A 15,516-nucleotide genomic window follows, 5' to 3' on the forward strand; every position below is an offset into this window, starting at 1 on the left:
GACTTGCAGCCTTGTGACTTGATTACAACCCTGCAAGATGGCATCGAATCAGTCTGGCACTCGCCCTGCCCATGCCCAGTCCCGATCAAAGACTTCACCTCATTCCTAATAAACTGTATATTTGTAATTCTAAATTCATTACATGCAAACTGTGAAAGGATCAATAGCTAACTTAATAGGACCCACTTTACTTTCGTGCATGTTAATCCGGCCAAGTTCAGTGAAAAACGAGCTATGCAAAGTGAAAGGAATCTTCTCTGAACTCTTGAGTAGTATATTTCTTCAATCGATAATTGCAGAGAGCACAATAATTGCCTAATGGCCATGGCTAGTGGCTACTTGAGACACAGAAAAAACAACATCGCCTCTCCCATTATTGTTAATCATTTAACACTATAGGAACTGGCTCTATTGCTTGCATTTCGAATCAAACAGTGCGTATACTAATCACACCAACCCTGTAGCAATATGCGCCACACAATGTCTTGATATCCTGCCAGCTAACTTTCAGATCATTTTACATGATATATACTGGGTTACGATTGGCTTGACCAATGTTTCCTGAGATTGATGTTTCACTTTTACAGTACACATGCTTCCTAATACCTATATCATTCCACAAAAGAGTATGACACAGAACACAGATATAGGCCCTATTAGCAAAATTTGCACAAGCTCAACCTATAATGAACTTAAACGGTTAATTTCAAATTTCCCACCTCTTTCGTTGATGTGAACAGATCGTCCTTGTCTTCTATTTCCTCGAAATTATCATCAGGAGGGGGTTCCCTTGCATCAGACATGACCGCTTGGACAAAATGCTAGGAATCAACTCGGTAATTAACACAACTGTTAAATAAACGATTTTGATCATTACCGGTATTCATTATTAACTTCAAACCTTGGGTTACAATTCATGGCGTTTCGGTTGTGCAAGGAAGAGATGAGAGACCTTACTCTTCCAAAAACGAGCACACAGTATCGGAACTCTGCACAGTAGACAGTACCAGACAAAACCAATCGACCAAACTCACTTCACATATCGCACAGAAAATCCCGAACTCGGCTATTATATGCTTATCATGTTATCAAATCACATAATTCCAACTCAGAAATCATTCAGAAATGTTCGATACTCCCTTCCAGTAAATTCAGGGATTATACTATAATGTAATCGTGGCAAGTCTTTTGGTCTTAAAGAGACAAATTCGTTCCAGGCTGGGCAATACGGTAAGTTGGACAAATCAATGACCAGCCCACCAACACCATCGCTTTATTGCTGCGCTAGCTTATCCGAATCCTGCATACGGTCTGTCACGCCTTCTGCACATGAATCACGTGATTTGGCGAACATTACTACCAGGCACAGCCTCGGTCACGGGCTCGCGGCACGGCGCCCGGCAGATCCGTGACGACTTTTGGTTATGGATAACTAACCTACGGAGGTTGGGTAAATTAACCATATTTTGGTTATCGGCCGAAGGCCCTCTCGACCAGTGCCGCAGCCTCCTAAATTTTTGTCGGAACGTTGTGACGTCATATTTTCCGCACTAAGGCGCAGTTGTTAAAAATCCACCGCCTTCCTCGCTGGACAGAGAGACAGTTTTTATTTATTAAAAATTACATTCAACAATAGAATACAGGCTGCAGCGATACGATCCTTAGAGACTCCAGCGGATCATCCAGTCAGCTGCATCGATGGAGTACAAACGCGCCTTTCAAGTTGAGCCTCGCGTCCAGACGCAAGAGAGACGACAGTGCGAATCGAACGGCAGTAGCGCGTTTCTAAGGTTCGGGTGATTGATCTGGGATCATTCCCCTTGCATCGCAGTTCACAAAAAAGCTCAGAGAAATACTGAGTCACGGACGACTACAAGGAAGCGCATCAGAGGTGGTCAGTAACGAAGTAGCCTACTTCTACTTTTTGGAAGTACTCGAGTAGTTTTCCTCTTCTTCTGGTACTTACTAAAGTAGATCTGATTTTCTCTACTTCTACTGCTACTTCGTAATATTTTGTGATCTACTTACTTACTTTTCGCTATTTTCAGTTCGTCAAGTAGAAGTAGTTTAATCCTCCAATACGAAAGATAGCCTGAGCAATTTCGGGACTGTTTTCACGGAGTACCAACATTTAATATTCATAAAAGTCAAGTAAATCCCAGAAATTTTGTTGCGCTTCGCGCCATTGGCGCCGAGTCACGGGGTGGCGGCCACCCCATGCAAAATGCTTAAACGCCCGCCGTCTGCGCTGTCAATGAGCGAGTCCGGGACATCGCGTTAATGCCAGCTATTTACCATTAACGTATCGACGCGCGTGAATAATTGAATACTCAGCTTCGTCGGCGACGACGAACTAGTGCTTAAGACGCCCCAATAAAGTGTGATCCGTGATTAGTAATCACTAGAGTGGTTTTTTTTACCTAAAAAAGGAAAACTAGTTTTGACCTAAAAAAAATTGGAATTTTGACCTTTTTTGACCTAAACAAACTGAATTTTGACCTAACGTATGCAAATTAGGTGTTTTCCCACATAATTTCATGATTGTACCCCTTATCTTCATTTCTGGTTGGAACTGGTTGTCCTAACGAAGTATTTTGGCCTGAAAAAACGTTTTTGGCTTAGAAACGGGCAAATTTTTACATGAAAAAAAAAATTAACGAAATCTGGCCCTATGACGAATTCCCATGGTTACAATACGTATTTTGGTAGAAATAATTAAAAATTTCTGTTGTACAACGAGAGATTCTTTCCTAAATTCTTGGGTACAAAGTGCATGTCCTTACTAAAAAACTTGCCAAGGACGTTCAACAGCTGCAGCTTTCGGCTGACAACACTCAAGTTGTGCGTAAACTGCTAGTGACACACCGTGTTGCTTCATTATGACAATGTTGTCTACATCAGTGGTTCTCAACCTTTTTCATCTCGCGGACCGGAAAAATTTCAAAAAATGTCTTGCGGACCGGTGAAATTCGAAAATTGAAATGAAGCCAAAATGTAAATATGTAAATATTATTATCTTCATGAGTCTGCTGAGTCGAGGTATAATTGCCTTGTCCAGATAAACGTGCTACCGCCGAGAGTCGTTTACAGTCTTCCGCGGCGAAGGTCGTTGGTTTAACCGACCATGCCAACTCGAATAATATTCTTCTCTTTGACAATATCGAGAAAAGACGCGTTTCGGAGTCGAACCAAGCACCTTGTCGTGCTACCTTGCTCATTGCTCACTATCACCAGACGCAGGCTACTCTGGAAACTACGAATAAAATGCGCTGCACTAAGACACCTTACAGCAGCTCTACCGGCCACGCATCCGCAAATCTGGGTTGAAAAAGCACTTCGTCCGCCCTCCCTAAAAAACGTTGGTCTTGGGCCGCCACAGGGCGATGAGCCAAACTTCCGGAGGCTTCGCCCCCAGACCCCACAGTTGGGTGGCTGTTTTTACCTGTAGGCCAACTTGTGAGCACATTCCTTGTACTCAGTGTAAGCAGAGAATCTATGTCAGGGGTGGCCAACCTTATTGCCATTCACAGCCGCATGGCGACTGCTAATGTAGTCTATACGGCCGCATTCCAGGGCGTAGTCATAATAAACTAGCTGGACGCCATATACCCATGTTAAACTGTCTATCTGTATTTCCGGCACACTCAGTACTAATCTCTTTAATGACATAGGCTTACTCTACGCACCGAAATGCCGAGTGGTCAGTGGTCATGCCATGGGATTGCCGACCGTCGCGCGAAGCGTGAAAATTTTTTCAGATTCGCTGCTGATGAATTTCGTCATTAATATTAGTAGTTTTACATATTACTGATCAATAATTTATCCTTTCTCAACACCTGTGATCTGATTCACCGGTAGAGTTGATCGAGGGGGTGTTTTCGAAAATTTATGGCAAGTTATAAATTATGATGCATCTTCGGCTGGGCCAATTTTTTTTAGTCACTTTTGTTACATGCTGTTATTTTTTTACCTCCCATCAGGATTGTCAGTATAGGGAGGAGCACACGATTCCGAGCTGGTATTTCTATATGAGGCGCATCATTTTCCTCTGCTGTTCGCTTCTGTAGTCTGTACTGTAGGGATCTGATTGCAAAGGACGCTACTATATTTAAAAAGAAAATGATGTCACGTTGAATCGCGCGGTTCAAGATGAATTAAAATCTCTCCAGAAACCGGGAGTTAATTCGTAAATTCAAATTGCATGTCGATGGCCGCCAACACATACTAACTGAATTACGTGTCCACGGCCGCAGGTTGGCCACCCCTGGTCTACGCAGCTAATCACGCCAATAGCGAAAATTTTCGCTCATTCATAACTGAATCGGTTTTCTCGCTGGCGAGTTTTCGGCACACATTTCTGAGTCCGATGTTAGCTAAAACTTCATTATGTGTTATTACGCCGTGGTGCGGTAATGGCTGACTCCGAAATGCCTATTTCTATAAATCACGGAGATGGTCACCTAATAAGCAAGACATTTAGAGACGCTAAATCGTGCGAAAGAAATTGAAAAATGTTGGAAAAAGTTTTTAAAAAAATACGCCATGATATATGTTCACTTGCAAAATAATTTTGGGCCCCTTTTAAGTTCGGCTCTCTCCAATTGGGCGGTTTGGGATGGTCCTGCACAAAACGAATGAATCGAAAACGAATGATCGCGCAAACTGCGCTGTTTAGCGATGAGTCAGCTCGTGTATGTTTTGTAGTTGTCGCTCGCATGTCATTAAAAGACATGTCGTGAACTTCAAGTCAAATCGAACATGTTTCTAGCCCTAATCTTACCTCACGAAGTTCTAAATAAGTTTAGAATTTGACGTTTTATTTATTTTTACCAATGGACAAGCCTTCATCATTGCATCTTGAAATTAAGGTATAAAATTGCAATATGTCTGGCGGACCGGTGGGAATGTCGTCGCGGACCGGCGGCTGAGAACCACTGGTCTACATTACAATTTTTCATCGTGCGCTTCTCAATATAAGAATGATGCAATGCCCAAGAAGTCTTTCTTCAGTTAGGATATTGCGGTATACGTATACGTTGACCATAATACCATGTCTACCTATTTGTTTTATTTGACCGTTTATGATTCACAATGAGCAGACAATTGGCCGTGTACAACGGTAGGCCCATAAAGTAGGCTAAAAGCAATGAAATATCAAATGATACGTTCACCAACAATGCAAAATCTACGATACAAACGAAATGCAGACGTCAAAAAAATTTTGACTCGGTGAACAATTTTGACAAATGTTGACCTAACGCTACAATTTCGACAAAATTTTGACAAATTTTGTCATGTCAAAAAAAAAACGCCCTACTAATCACGGATTACAATTTATTAGGGCGTTTTAGGCACTAGTTCGTCGTCGCCAACGAATCTGCGTATTCAATTATTCGCGTGCGTATCGGTTAATCGTAAATCGTTGGCATTTACGCGCTATCACGGACTTGCTAATTGACAGCGCTGATGATTTGAAATCGCAGACGGCGGGCGTTTAATCTGATTGTATGGGGTGGCCGCCATCCCAGAAATGTGTCATGGGGTGGCTGCGCCACCCCGCCACATCGTAACTATGCCTCAAAGGATGCATCAATATGAATCAAGCTGTCTACACTTTCCGCATAGCTCAATTTCCAGCTTTTGACATTCCAAGCGAACGAATTACGACTGTTTTCACAACTACTTACTTACTTGAGCATATTTAGAGCCAGTCAATTTTACTTTTACTTCACTTGGTTGTAGGTTGCTTTTAAAACGGTTACTTCTACTCGTACTTGAGTAGATTTTTACGTCGCTACTTCTACTTCTACTTGAGTAGCTTTCTTGACTACTTTGACCAGCTCTGTCTGAAACAATGTGTTACTGTACTTCTTCGTAATAAATCTATCTCGTCTCGTCATTGTCGAAAATATTTTATCGATTGATCAGCATGTTTACAGATAGAATCTGATTGCACTATTCTGGGACAGCCCCATCAACTTCACTATTATTAATAAAAACAACTACATACTGACCTACTGAATGTGTGGAGTTTCATATCGCATATAATACCGCTGCTTCACGTGCAAGTACACGTCACGGAGATGCTATTAGGTTCTTCGAAAATATTCCATCCATTATATTTTTTTGTAAACTTTTTGTTTCATTTAAAATGATTTGATTAATAGCGTGTTTTACACACATGTTTAACCAAGTTTATCTATCGAAACCGGCGTACTTCGCTGCAGTTATAAAATCACGTGCTAGGCCCACACCGTGATCTCTTTCTTAATCATGTAAACCCGACGTTGTAATCGGTAAATAATCTCCACGATTTGGGTAAAGTCCGATTGAATAAGTCTCCCTTAAGCTATATAGCAACACAGCTACTATCATCTCGAAATAGGTACTTTTTTAGACCAAATTAGGTTCAGCTACGCTTCTATAGCCGTGACGGAGTTACCCGCACAGTTGACCAGAAAAGAACTTCTACTTTTTAGGAGCACTCAAGTAGATTTTGCATACTACTACCTCAAGTGGTTGTTTTACGCTATACCTTTACCTTGCAGTTTTTAGAAACATAACTGTTAATTTATTACATTATGAATATTATAAAGTATAACGTTGTTTTTGGATAAGTCTGATTCACTTTTACGAGTGAAATTGTCATAACAGCCGGGCTTAATACCCACTGTATCACGGTAACAAGAGTGGGTCTATTCACAGTGTCATTAATCATCTGGTCGCGAAGACACAACTCCCAACTCCGAAAGTACCCACGACCATTTGACCACCAATACCTCAAGACGCCTTGAACAAGTCTTGTTTTTGAGCCTACCGCATTCTACTTCTTAGCCACGCTGACTAACCACCCCGAGATGCGACCGAGATACAGGTTATGAAACACAACCTAGTGTCAACACCCAACGTACCAGCGAATTATCTCACGATATAAAATTTATTATTCCACTCTTCATTAACTTGACGTATTCTGTTGGTAAGATGTTTTAATAAACAACTATAAATAAATCACCAATGATATCGATGGCAAAAAGTATGGATATGCCGTTATCCGTTTGAAAATTCAGAAGGAACGACCGTTCAGACGAATGTCAACGGCACGGAAAATAATGAACATTCGCAGACGTAACCACATGACATCATGGATGTTTCATATCCGGAGATCCAGTACTAGCCAGTATATTCCCATCTCTAAAGTAATCCTCCGCCTCCTCCGAGTAGAAGAAGCAGAAGGATCGTACCAATTCCGCTGCCGTCCTGTCCGCCTAGTCCGCCCAATCCGTCGTTACCGAGTACACTAGTCAAAATTAATAACGTGAAGATATCCGACCCTGAAACACGACGAGGAACAAACATTAGAACAAGATACCCCCAAAATAGACAAAGCATAGTCACCTCCTCCGAATATGCCACCGCTTTGTGGTGCCTGCTGGTACGGCTGTACACCAGGCGATTGTTGATAATTGAGACCGCCTGGCGGTGGAATCGACTGGACGGGTGATGTGATTCCGTACGGCGTGGTAACGGGTTGGTAGGAACCGACAGAATTACCTTGGCTCAAGAACAATAACAGCAATAGCATGTTCGAGTTATCGTTCGTGCCGCCGCCGCCGAGTAAGCCATCGTTGAACAGCAACAAGAACGCGAGAGGATTTTGGGAGAAATTGGGGTCAGACAAGAACAGAATAGGCAGAAGGCTGCTCATGGTATTCGTGCCTCCAGTTCCGCTGTTACTGTTTCCAAGCAAGACAAGAAGAAGTAGGTTCTGGTCTATGCCTCCTGACGCGCCGCCGCCGCCAAGACCGCTCAACACGAGAAGCGGTAAAAGCGAGTTGCCTCCCGTTAAAATGTTGCCCCCTGTTCCACCCGAAAGGGATTGGAGCAAAATTATTTCGGTTATGCCGATCCCGCCGCTTCCCGGGCAGCCATTATCGGGCTGGATCGCGGAGGCCAAAAGAATGGGGGTCAAGTTGTCGCTGCCCGTGTCTTCCACGTTAAAGAGAGACGTGAACAAGAGAAGCATCATCAGAGAATTCTGACCCTGTTCCGGCGGACAGTATAATTGCTGGTTCGGATTCTGGCCGACTACTCCCTGTCTGGCGGTCGCAGAGCCGCCGCCGCTGAGTAAAAGAAATGGCAAGAGTGACAACATGTCGTTGTCCTCGTTTGCCCCGTCTTGCATCAGGATAAGAAGCAAAGGCAGCATATCACCCAATCCGCCTCCACCCATTCCGTCGCCCATCAGCGTGGTAAGCAACAGTATAGTTGTCAGACTGTCCCCGCCTCCCAACGCGCTATTTTCGCCCATTCCCATCAAAGAGATGAGGAGTAGCGGAGAAATGCCGCCATCTCCTCCTCCAAGTCCACCGTCGCCAGATAACAAAAGCAGCGGCAGGATATTGTCGATACCAGTCGAGCTGTCTCCCATCATACCCATAAGAAGAAAGATAAGCATGAAGTCGGAATCGTCTTGTTGTTGCGGTGGATAATAGTTAGGCTGCGGTTGCGGGTAGTACATATAATTTTGAGGTGGTTGGCTGTATCCTGGCTGCGGGGCGTAACCTGGCTGGACGTACTGCTGCGGTGGTTGCACGTACATCGGTTGCCCGTATCCTTGTCCGCCATCAACTTCAAAAGTTAACAATATACAATTAGGTTATGCCGCGGCTAGCTGATCGTAGGTGGTCAGTAACGAACTGCTGCCATGTTTTCAGGGGCATTCATGAAGGTTTTTCTTACTTGCACCACTTACTTGAGTGGTTATGTTTTAGACTGCTTGCACTTCTACTTGGGCGGTTTTATAGGCAAACTACTCATTTGTTGGACTTTCGATTTTATGTAGTAGAAAGTAATTTTAGTGTGTGTTTGCGTCACCTTTATTGTCGCGACATCCGGCCGCAATAGCCCCTGTATCACGGTGACTGAACAGTGAACATATGTTCGAATATGGCACCGATTCGCAGTATAACTATAGTCCTTTTGCGTTTTTTCCGAAATTTCGAAAATAGCCACCACCTACTAACTGCTAAACGTACGCGACCCCATCACCGAGCCTATTTTATGAAACTACTTACTCAAGTACCTTGACGACCTTCAAGTTCTACTTCCTCTTAAAGTAGTTATGAATGTTTGGGAATCGCTACTTCTACTTGTACTGGAGTGGAGATTTACGATGTCACTTCTATTTCTCATTGAATACTTCCTATTATGTTGCGAATGATTATTTTATATGAAGCTTGCGACTTACCATATCCCTGGCGTATTGTGGCCAATGGCTCTTCAAAGTCCTTGGTGAAGTTGACCTGTTGGAAGACGTCCCTGTCGATACGCTCAATCCAACCCCGCATTCCGCTAATCTGTTTGGTCTTGTTCACGACCATGTTAAGCTTCGCGAAAGCGTCGCGAAGGACGAACATGTAGTTGTCGGTGTTGGAGACCATGAAGTCGGAGAATCTCGGACTGCATTCTTTCGTTTTTATGTTCAGAACTGTCAGCACCATGTCGTAGAACTGGGTATAACCCCGCTTCCTCGCATTCTTGAGCAATTCCTCCGAAATGTCGAAGCAGAACTGTTGGAAGGGACAGTCATCGTCTTTCGTGCAGGCTGAAAAACAATGACAGGTTTTGGGTAAGACCGATCTCGTGAAGGCAGAATGTAGACATCTCTACATCGCACGTTGTAATTTTTTTTGTAGTATGTGTGGGCTGAAACAGGATTTGAAATCTGACATCGGACAACATCATTTACCGAACCCAGAATGCACTAAATACGACGGCGACAGTACTAGTTAACGGAACAGGGAAACTACGGAAAAATGAAGCTGCCACAGCCGATTCTATGTTTGTTCATTACACTCAAATATATCAATATTGTTTCTGTGTTGTTGTTCAGTTCAGCTAATTAAAAGCTTCGTCATTTCAAAACACCACAAGATTGTGACCAAATGAAAAGATAGTCGTAACAACTAGGACTAATCAAATTCAATCAAATTCAATCAAATACTCACTTTGCCTTAGAAGTCATAGACATATTCACTGTATTCAAAGTAATAGATGACAGCATAAAAATCGGAGCGATGGAAATGAGCGCAGACTAGTATTTCCGGTTCTTTATGTCCATATCTATACGTTTACTCTGCCTCTTCTATTATAATTATTTTGTTTTTATACTATTATTTGATAACTACAAAATATTTTATGCATTTGAATATGATTCATCGTAATACCAATGTCCTCTACGTGTGACGGTCAATTGAAAAGTTCTTGGTGAATAAATCAACAATATGAAGTTATTATTGCTGCAATTCAATTGTTTTGCACCCCGCCGGTTTGTTCAATTTGCCCCGTGCATGTCTATAGGTAAATATATATTCCCATAGTGTGTTCACTCTCACCTTATCCTATATATAGTCCGTGTAGACTCAGCCTATACATTCGCTACTCTATCAAACCACGGTAAGTCACTATATACGCAAAGTATTTCCGTCACATTCGTGACAGGTTTTATCCCGACACAGCCCAGCGGTACCAGGCACGAGTCAACGCATACGCGCCCGGGGGCAAACCGGTTGGTTTCAAACAATTTGCCAAAACAGAAGGCCCGAAGGCGCTGCCAGGTTGTACCAGCCTCTCGTGACAGCCGAGCCGCGCGAAACCTGATCCCTGGATTGCGGTATAGGGGGATCGCAATGAATCGGAGAAGTGCGAGATAGTATCGTCGTCGTCAATAAGCAAATATCCATCTATTGATTGAAAGAATAACACGTTTCCCACCTTGCCTGGGGACTCTGAATCCCAGATTTTTAGGCTTGAATTTGGCGAGTTCTCTGTCGCGCGTCTGAAAATATTGATCCAAGAATACAGAGATTGCCTTCGTTTCGTTGGCGGTTAACTTTTCCATTCCTTTGAAATGGTATTTCGGTGTCACAGGCGTGGGCGCGGGCGCGGTGCTGGATCCGCCAGGCAAGTTGCTGACGGCAAGCAATTTCTCAATCGATTGGGGGAGTACGTTGTTGTTCTGCGATCTCATGGTCTCGAGAATTTGACTCAGTTGGTTGCTCCTGTGAGCTTGGACGAGAAACTGTTGAAGCTCCAATTCGCGGGGCGTCAGTTGCGCGGCTGCACATGTGGCGGCTAGAAACGCTACCAAGAGGCAGCTAATCGTCATTTCTGTAAGTAAATGGCTTCTTGTAAGTATAGCAAAGACATCGTCGCAGCGCATGTATTTCGCTAATAAATATATGAACACTATTTCTAGAATGAATCTATAATATTTGTTAAATATGATCCTATTCACCTATATCTAAGATAGACGAGGGTTCACGTTTCGTCGGGGTTATCGACAACGTAATAAACTGTTAATTAATGGAGCTCGATCCCCACATAAGTCATTGATGTATCAGCTAATAGAAAGCAAAGCGCGAATGCTAAGTCCAGCATCCAACAAATTTCTGATTCCGAACGTTGAAACGATAAAATGTACTACTGTTATTGCTCAGATCAAATTCCCGACATCGCCGCCATGTAGCCCACGTTTAAATAATTAAGTAAAACACACCTATCGATTTATCAGGCGATAGGACAGTGGGGGGGGGTCACAGAGTGGGATATAAATACCTGAATTAACAAAAAAAAAACACGCGGTGGCGTGTATCGAGTAGGCCACTGCCTGCTACAATAGCGAGATCCAACTGGAATTATACAGGCGACAAAACAATGTAAACATATTCATACGGCTTTCCCCCGGAATACATGTGATCTCACGAAACGATATGAGGGGTTGCCCTCAAATTTTCTACGAAAACATAAATTGTATACGGGGTCCCTGATAAGTAGGCGTGGTGTTTCATATGTAAGGCTACATTTCATTTCTTACCTTTGTTAATGTGGCCTTTCCCTGCAGAATTGTATCCTTAAAGATAACTCCTTCAGAAGTGGCGCCGACTATGCAGTACCGAACAAGTGTGGTTCTCCCTTATAAACATCATATCCAAAGCGACCTTGCCCGGGGCTAGTGGTTCCGTTTAGAACCGAACCGTGTTCCCTTACGCGAGAAGCACTTCCTCTGTTTAGAACCTATAGGTTCCATCATTGTGACGTGCTCGGTGTATAGACCAATAATATAGATGCATAAAAATTCCTTGATATTATACATATCATTAGCCTCGCGAGTTATATATATAACGCGGAGCAACATCCTTCCTAATTTATCGTAAGATATAAGCATTCTGGTAAAGTAAAACGCGGTAGAAATTGGTTCACGCGAATAAGACAATAACTTGGACTGTGATACGCCACTTTCCAAATCTAGAATTCGACTTGTGATTAACAAAGCAGAACGGTAATTCATTCACAGTGAACAAACATCTTGGAAATATGTGCAGGGCATATGAGCTACTATTTCTCATACGGATCAGATATCCAGATTATGTCATCATTTTATACTACTGTGCCTATAATTAATGAAAAGGATCGCCCTGCTTTTTGATGTGAAAGATTCCTAATGCTCCATCGAGAAAAATCATCTTGCTTGTCAAAGGACCGTAATTGTGTCCGCTGGATTCGGCGAAGTATTTGCTCATAGTACAATATGTACAATGCGTCTACATTTGCACATCTACCGATACTGCGACTTTTTTACTATTTACAGTTATCCAGTGACATAATTATTATTAATTTCCATCCAGTCCAAATCAAGCTTGTTGTAAGCATGCGAACTTTACGAAATGCAGGTCATGAGTCAGCTTTATTCTTCCTTTGTTCAAACTAAAACCCAAATGCCCTGGAATGCGGCTCATTTATTGGCGCTTCGTCCACGCTTCCATCAACGAATAACATATCAATTTAATGAACATTTTATAAACATGACGCGGCGTCGAAGACCGTTTTCGGGATTGCTTTCTAAAGCTTTCGTCCGCTTGCAAGTAAAGATAATTTTCGGGTGTTGCTCATTAAAGGCTATGTCGTCGTCATGTCGTATAATTTAATAATAGTTGCATCAATTAAGGTAACGGAATATTGTTCATGCCTTTCTGTACAGAGGTATGGGCAGGACATGGCCTACTATAGTTGTCCATGCCCCCACGGTATGCAATACTAAATTCTATGACAAGTAACAGATTTCCGTGGGTAGCTTTGTACTATGTCCGGTATGCTGCGACACGGCCAACCAAGGTTTCAAGGCTTCCTCAGTGGAAAATAGTATCGAAACTTTAATTCTCTTTAGTAAATTAACATTCAGTTGCGAGGAGCGTATAATTTCAGAACTCAAAAAAAATCGTCTTTTACTACTCGACTCGAATCATTAAAATGAATAGTTGATTCAGATTCGAGTACTGGAATCATTGTGCCCAGCCCTACCTACATGTAGTGTATTTCGCTCTTGATGTTGTGTCATTGCGGGTCAAGCTCACAGCAGAGAGTCACTAAATATTCACAAACGCAAAGCTGGATATTTCGAGCAAACTTTTGGAACAAAGCAAGTAAAATTTTTGAGATTGTCAAGGTGCATGCTCGTTTAGTGTTGAATTTCTAGGCTGCAAGCTCCTTGCATAGAGTGGCCCGCAGTTGAAATGCAATAATGTAAAATTGTAATATATGAAAAAGGTTCACAGTGCAGAACCTACAAGGTTCGTTTGTGAAGGCGAACCTCTACCTTTCTGAGGTTCACACACAGAACGCGAACGTGAACCTCACGTTCACACCATCCCTAGTACCTATAAGTCCTAAGACCCAAGTGATGCGATTTTGAATCGCGTGTTCTGGTTCGAGTATCACTAATTACGACATCACCACAGTATGAATGATGTGCAATGTTCATTGTTCATATTGCATATGATATGGGGAGAGCGAGAGAGAGAGAAAGACTTAGTAAAATCAAGTAGAACAGCTTCTTGGAGGTATAGAACTTCAATTTACAATTGAATAGTATATTCATATTGAAATGAACCCGAATATTTTCGGCTGACACTCGTCAGGGGTAATCGTCAGCAACTAGTAGAGAATTCAAAAGAACACCATTAACTCATCCGCTCAAGATTGATGCGGAACAATCAAAGGCCAAAAATTCTGCAATTGGCAAACACTTGTTGGATAATCCCGCCTGTGCGAAAAATTATCGAGACGACAGATTTCGCATACTCGGAAAGGGTCGTTCACACTTTCATTTCTGTGCCTTGGAGTGGACTTTTATCAAAATACACCAGCCAAGGCTGTGTCAACAAAAAGAGTTCGCGTATCATCTAAAAATAGTACATTGAACGCTCTCGTATTCGACATTTCATGCTGGTGACGTCATATTTTGTGCTACGATTGTTGATATACGATGTTCTTTTGAATTCTCTACTAGTTGCTGACGATTAACCCTGACGACTGTCAGCCGAAAATATTCGGGTTCATTTCAATATGAATATACTATTCAATGGTATAAGAGCAAGTAGTGCAGAAAAAAATTGCTGATTGTTGCTTTGCCGATCGAAGCACATCTTTTTCTAACTTGAAGCCCGATCCCGAAAATCTCTGTTCTGGATTCAGGAGAAAAATTCACCATCCAGAAACTCAAGTTCACAGACTCACAGGCATTCATAGAAACACAACGGGCCAGATTTATTCGTGGTGACTTATTAACAATCTGCAGTTACATATTTTTCCTCAAGTGACCGACTCCATTGCATTGCGTTTCTTGAACTTTCATAGTTAATTTGGTAATGATTTAGTACATGATAATTTCACATCAGGCCGATATTAGCAACGCTTTTCGAGCTTCCGAATTTTACCACGGCCCACATTTCGTTTTAGAAATTTCTAAGACACCACATATGCGGACCGGATGGCGAGTTTCGTGCTTAGGCTACTTGAACTATCATAAGTCACAGTATCGCAAAAATCGCTTAATGGTCAGACGAAACTGGCACTTTGATTTCCACGCCCGAATGAAGATTTGTAACGTTTCAAGAGAATTTATGACCTTCGCATATATTCTTACTAAAAGAGAATTTTTACAACCATATTCTTACTAAAAGAGAATCTTTACAACCAAGTGAAATGTCATATTTAACGGATGCTACATAGGGTTTTCCAGTCCTCTTTATGATTTCACTATAACATTCTTAGCATTGGCGACTTCGAGGCCTACCCCACCCGTGGGATAAGACGCCTCAATGACCCTAGATCAGTAGCCTAACTATGGATTGAGCGGCCACTTATGGGTTCATCAAGAATTTACTATCTCAGGAGAACGCTATTTCTACCAAAATTGCGTTTCAGATGGCGAGTATAGGCTATCCCTCTGACGAGACATGATACATTTTAAGAGCTTCCGACTATATTTTAATCTTTCTGGATGAAATTTGTTTTCAAAAGATCCGATTCTCCATAGTCAGGTGGAGAAGTATCAAGTATGTATGCCAGTGGTTCTCAACCGGGGGTCCGCGAAATCTCCAAATTGGCAAAATATGTGATAATTGAAAACCTAATTTCCCTTTTTTTTAATAAGAGAAATCACGAAGTCGTTTCGCT

At 42.3% G+C, this 15,516-nt stretch overlaps 2 protein-coding genes across 2 annotated transcripts in view; both read right to left on the bottom strand.

Moving 5' to 3' along the window:
• LOC145448523 (sorting nexin-2-like) overlaps positions 1-15,516 on the bottom strand; it is a 60,453-nt gene that overhangs the window by 13,327 nt on the left and 31,610 nt on the right. The window contains exon 2 of the mRNA XM_080326929.1: positions 720-850. Coding sequence (XP_080183055.1) covers positions 720-803 — 84 coding nt within the window. The 5' untranslated portion in view covers positions 804-850. The remainder of the gene's footprint in view (positions 1-719; positions 851-15,516) is intronic.
• LOC145448521 (uncharacterized) lies at positions 6,919-12,027 on the bottom strand. Its single transcript, XM_080326927.1, has 5 exons — positions 11,876-12,027; positions 10,774-11,169; positions 9,248-9,604; positions 7,396-8,628; positions 6,919-7,331 (listed from the first exon to the last, which is right to left on the bottom strand). Exons 2-5 carry the CDS (start codon positions 11,165-11,167, stop codon positions 7,192-7,194), a joined length of 2,124 nt encoding a protein of 707 aa, XP_080183053.1. The 5' UTR covers positions 11,168-11,169; positions 11,876-12,027; the 3' UTR covers positions 6,919-7,191.

Source organism: Botryllus schlosseri, chromosome 10 (genome assembly GCF_051294905.1).
Source record: "Botryllus schlosseri isolate E-star chromosome 10, Bs_hap1, whole genome shotgun sequence".
Taxonomy (NCBI): Eukaryota; Metazoa; Chordata; class Ascidiacea; order Stolidobranchia; family Styelidae; genus Botryllus; species Botryllus schlosseri.

Bases quoted from the DNA above. Each gene is read 5' to 3' on its own strand.
- LOC145448521 (XM_080326927.1), bottom strand. From the start codon at position 11,167: ATGACGATTAGCTGCCTCTTGGTAGCGTTTCTAGCCGCCACATGTGCA. The intron at 8,629-9,247 runs GTAAGTCGCAAG...TAACTTTTGAAG, and splicing joins CACAATACGCCAGGGATATG to TTGATGGCGGACAAGGATAC. The intron at 7,332-7,395 runs GTGACTATGCTT...GTCGTGTTTCAG, and splicing joins CGGTGGCATATTCGGAGGAG to GGTCGGATATCTTCACGTTA.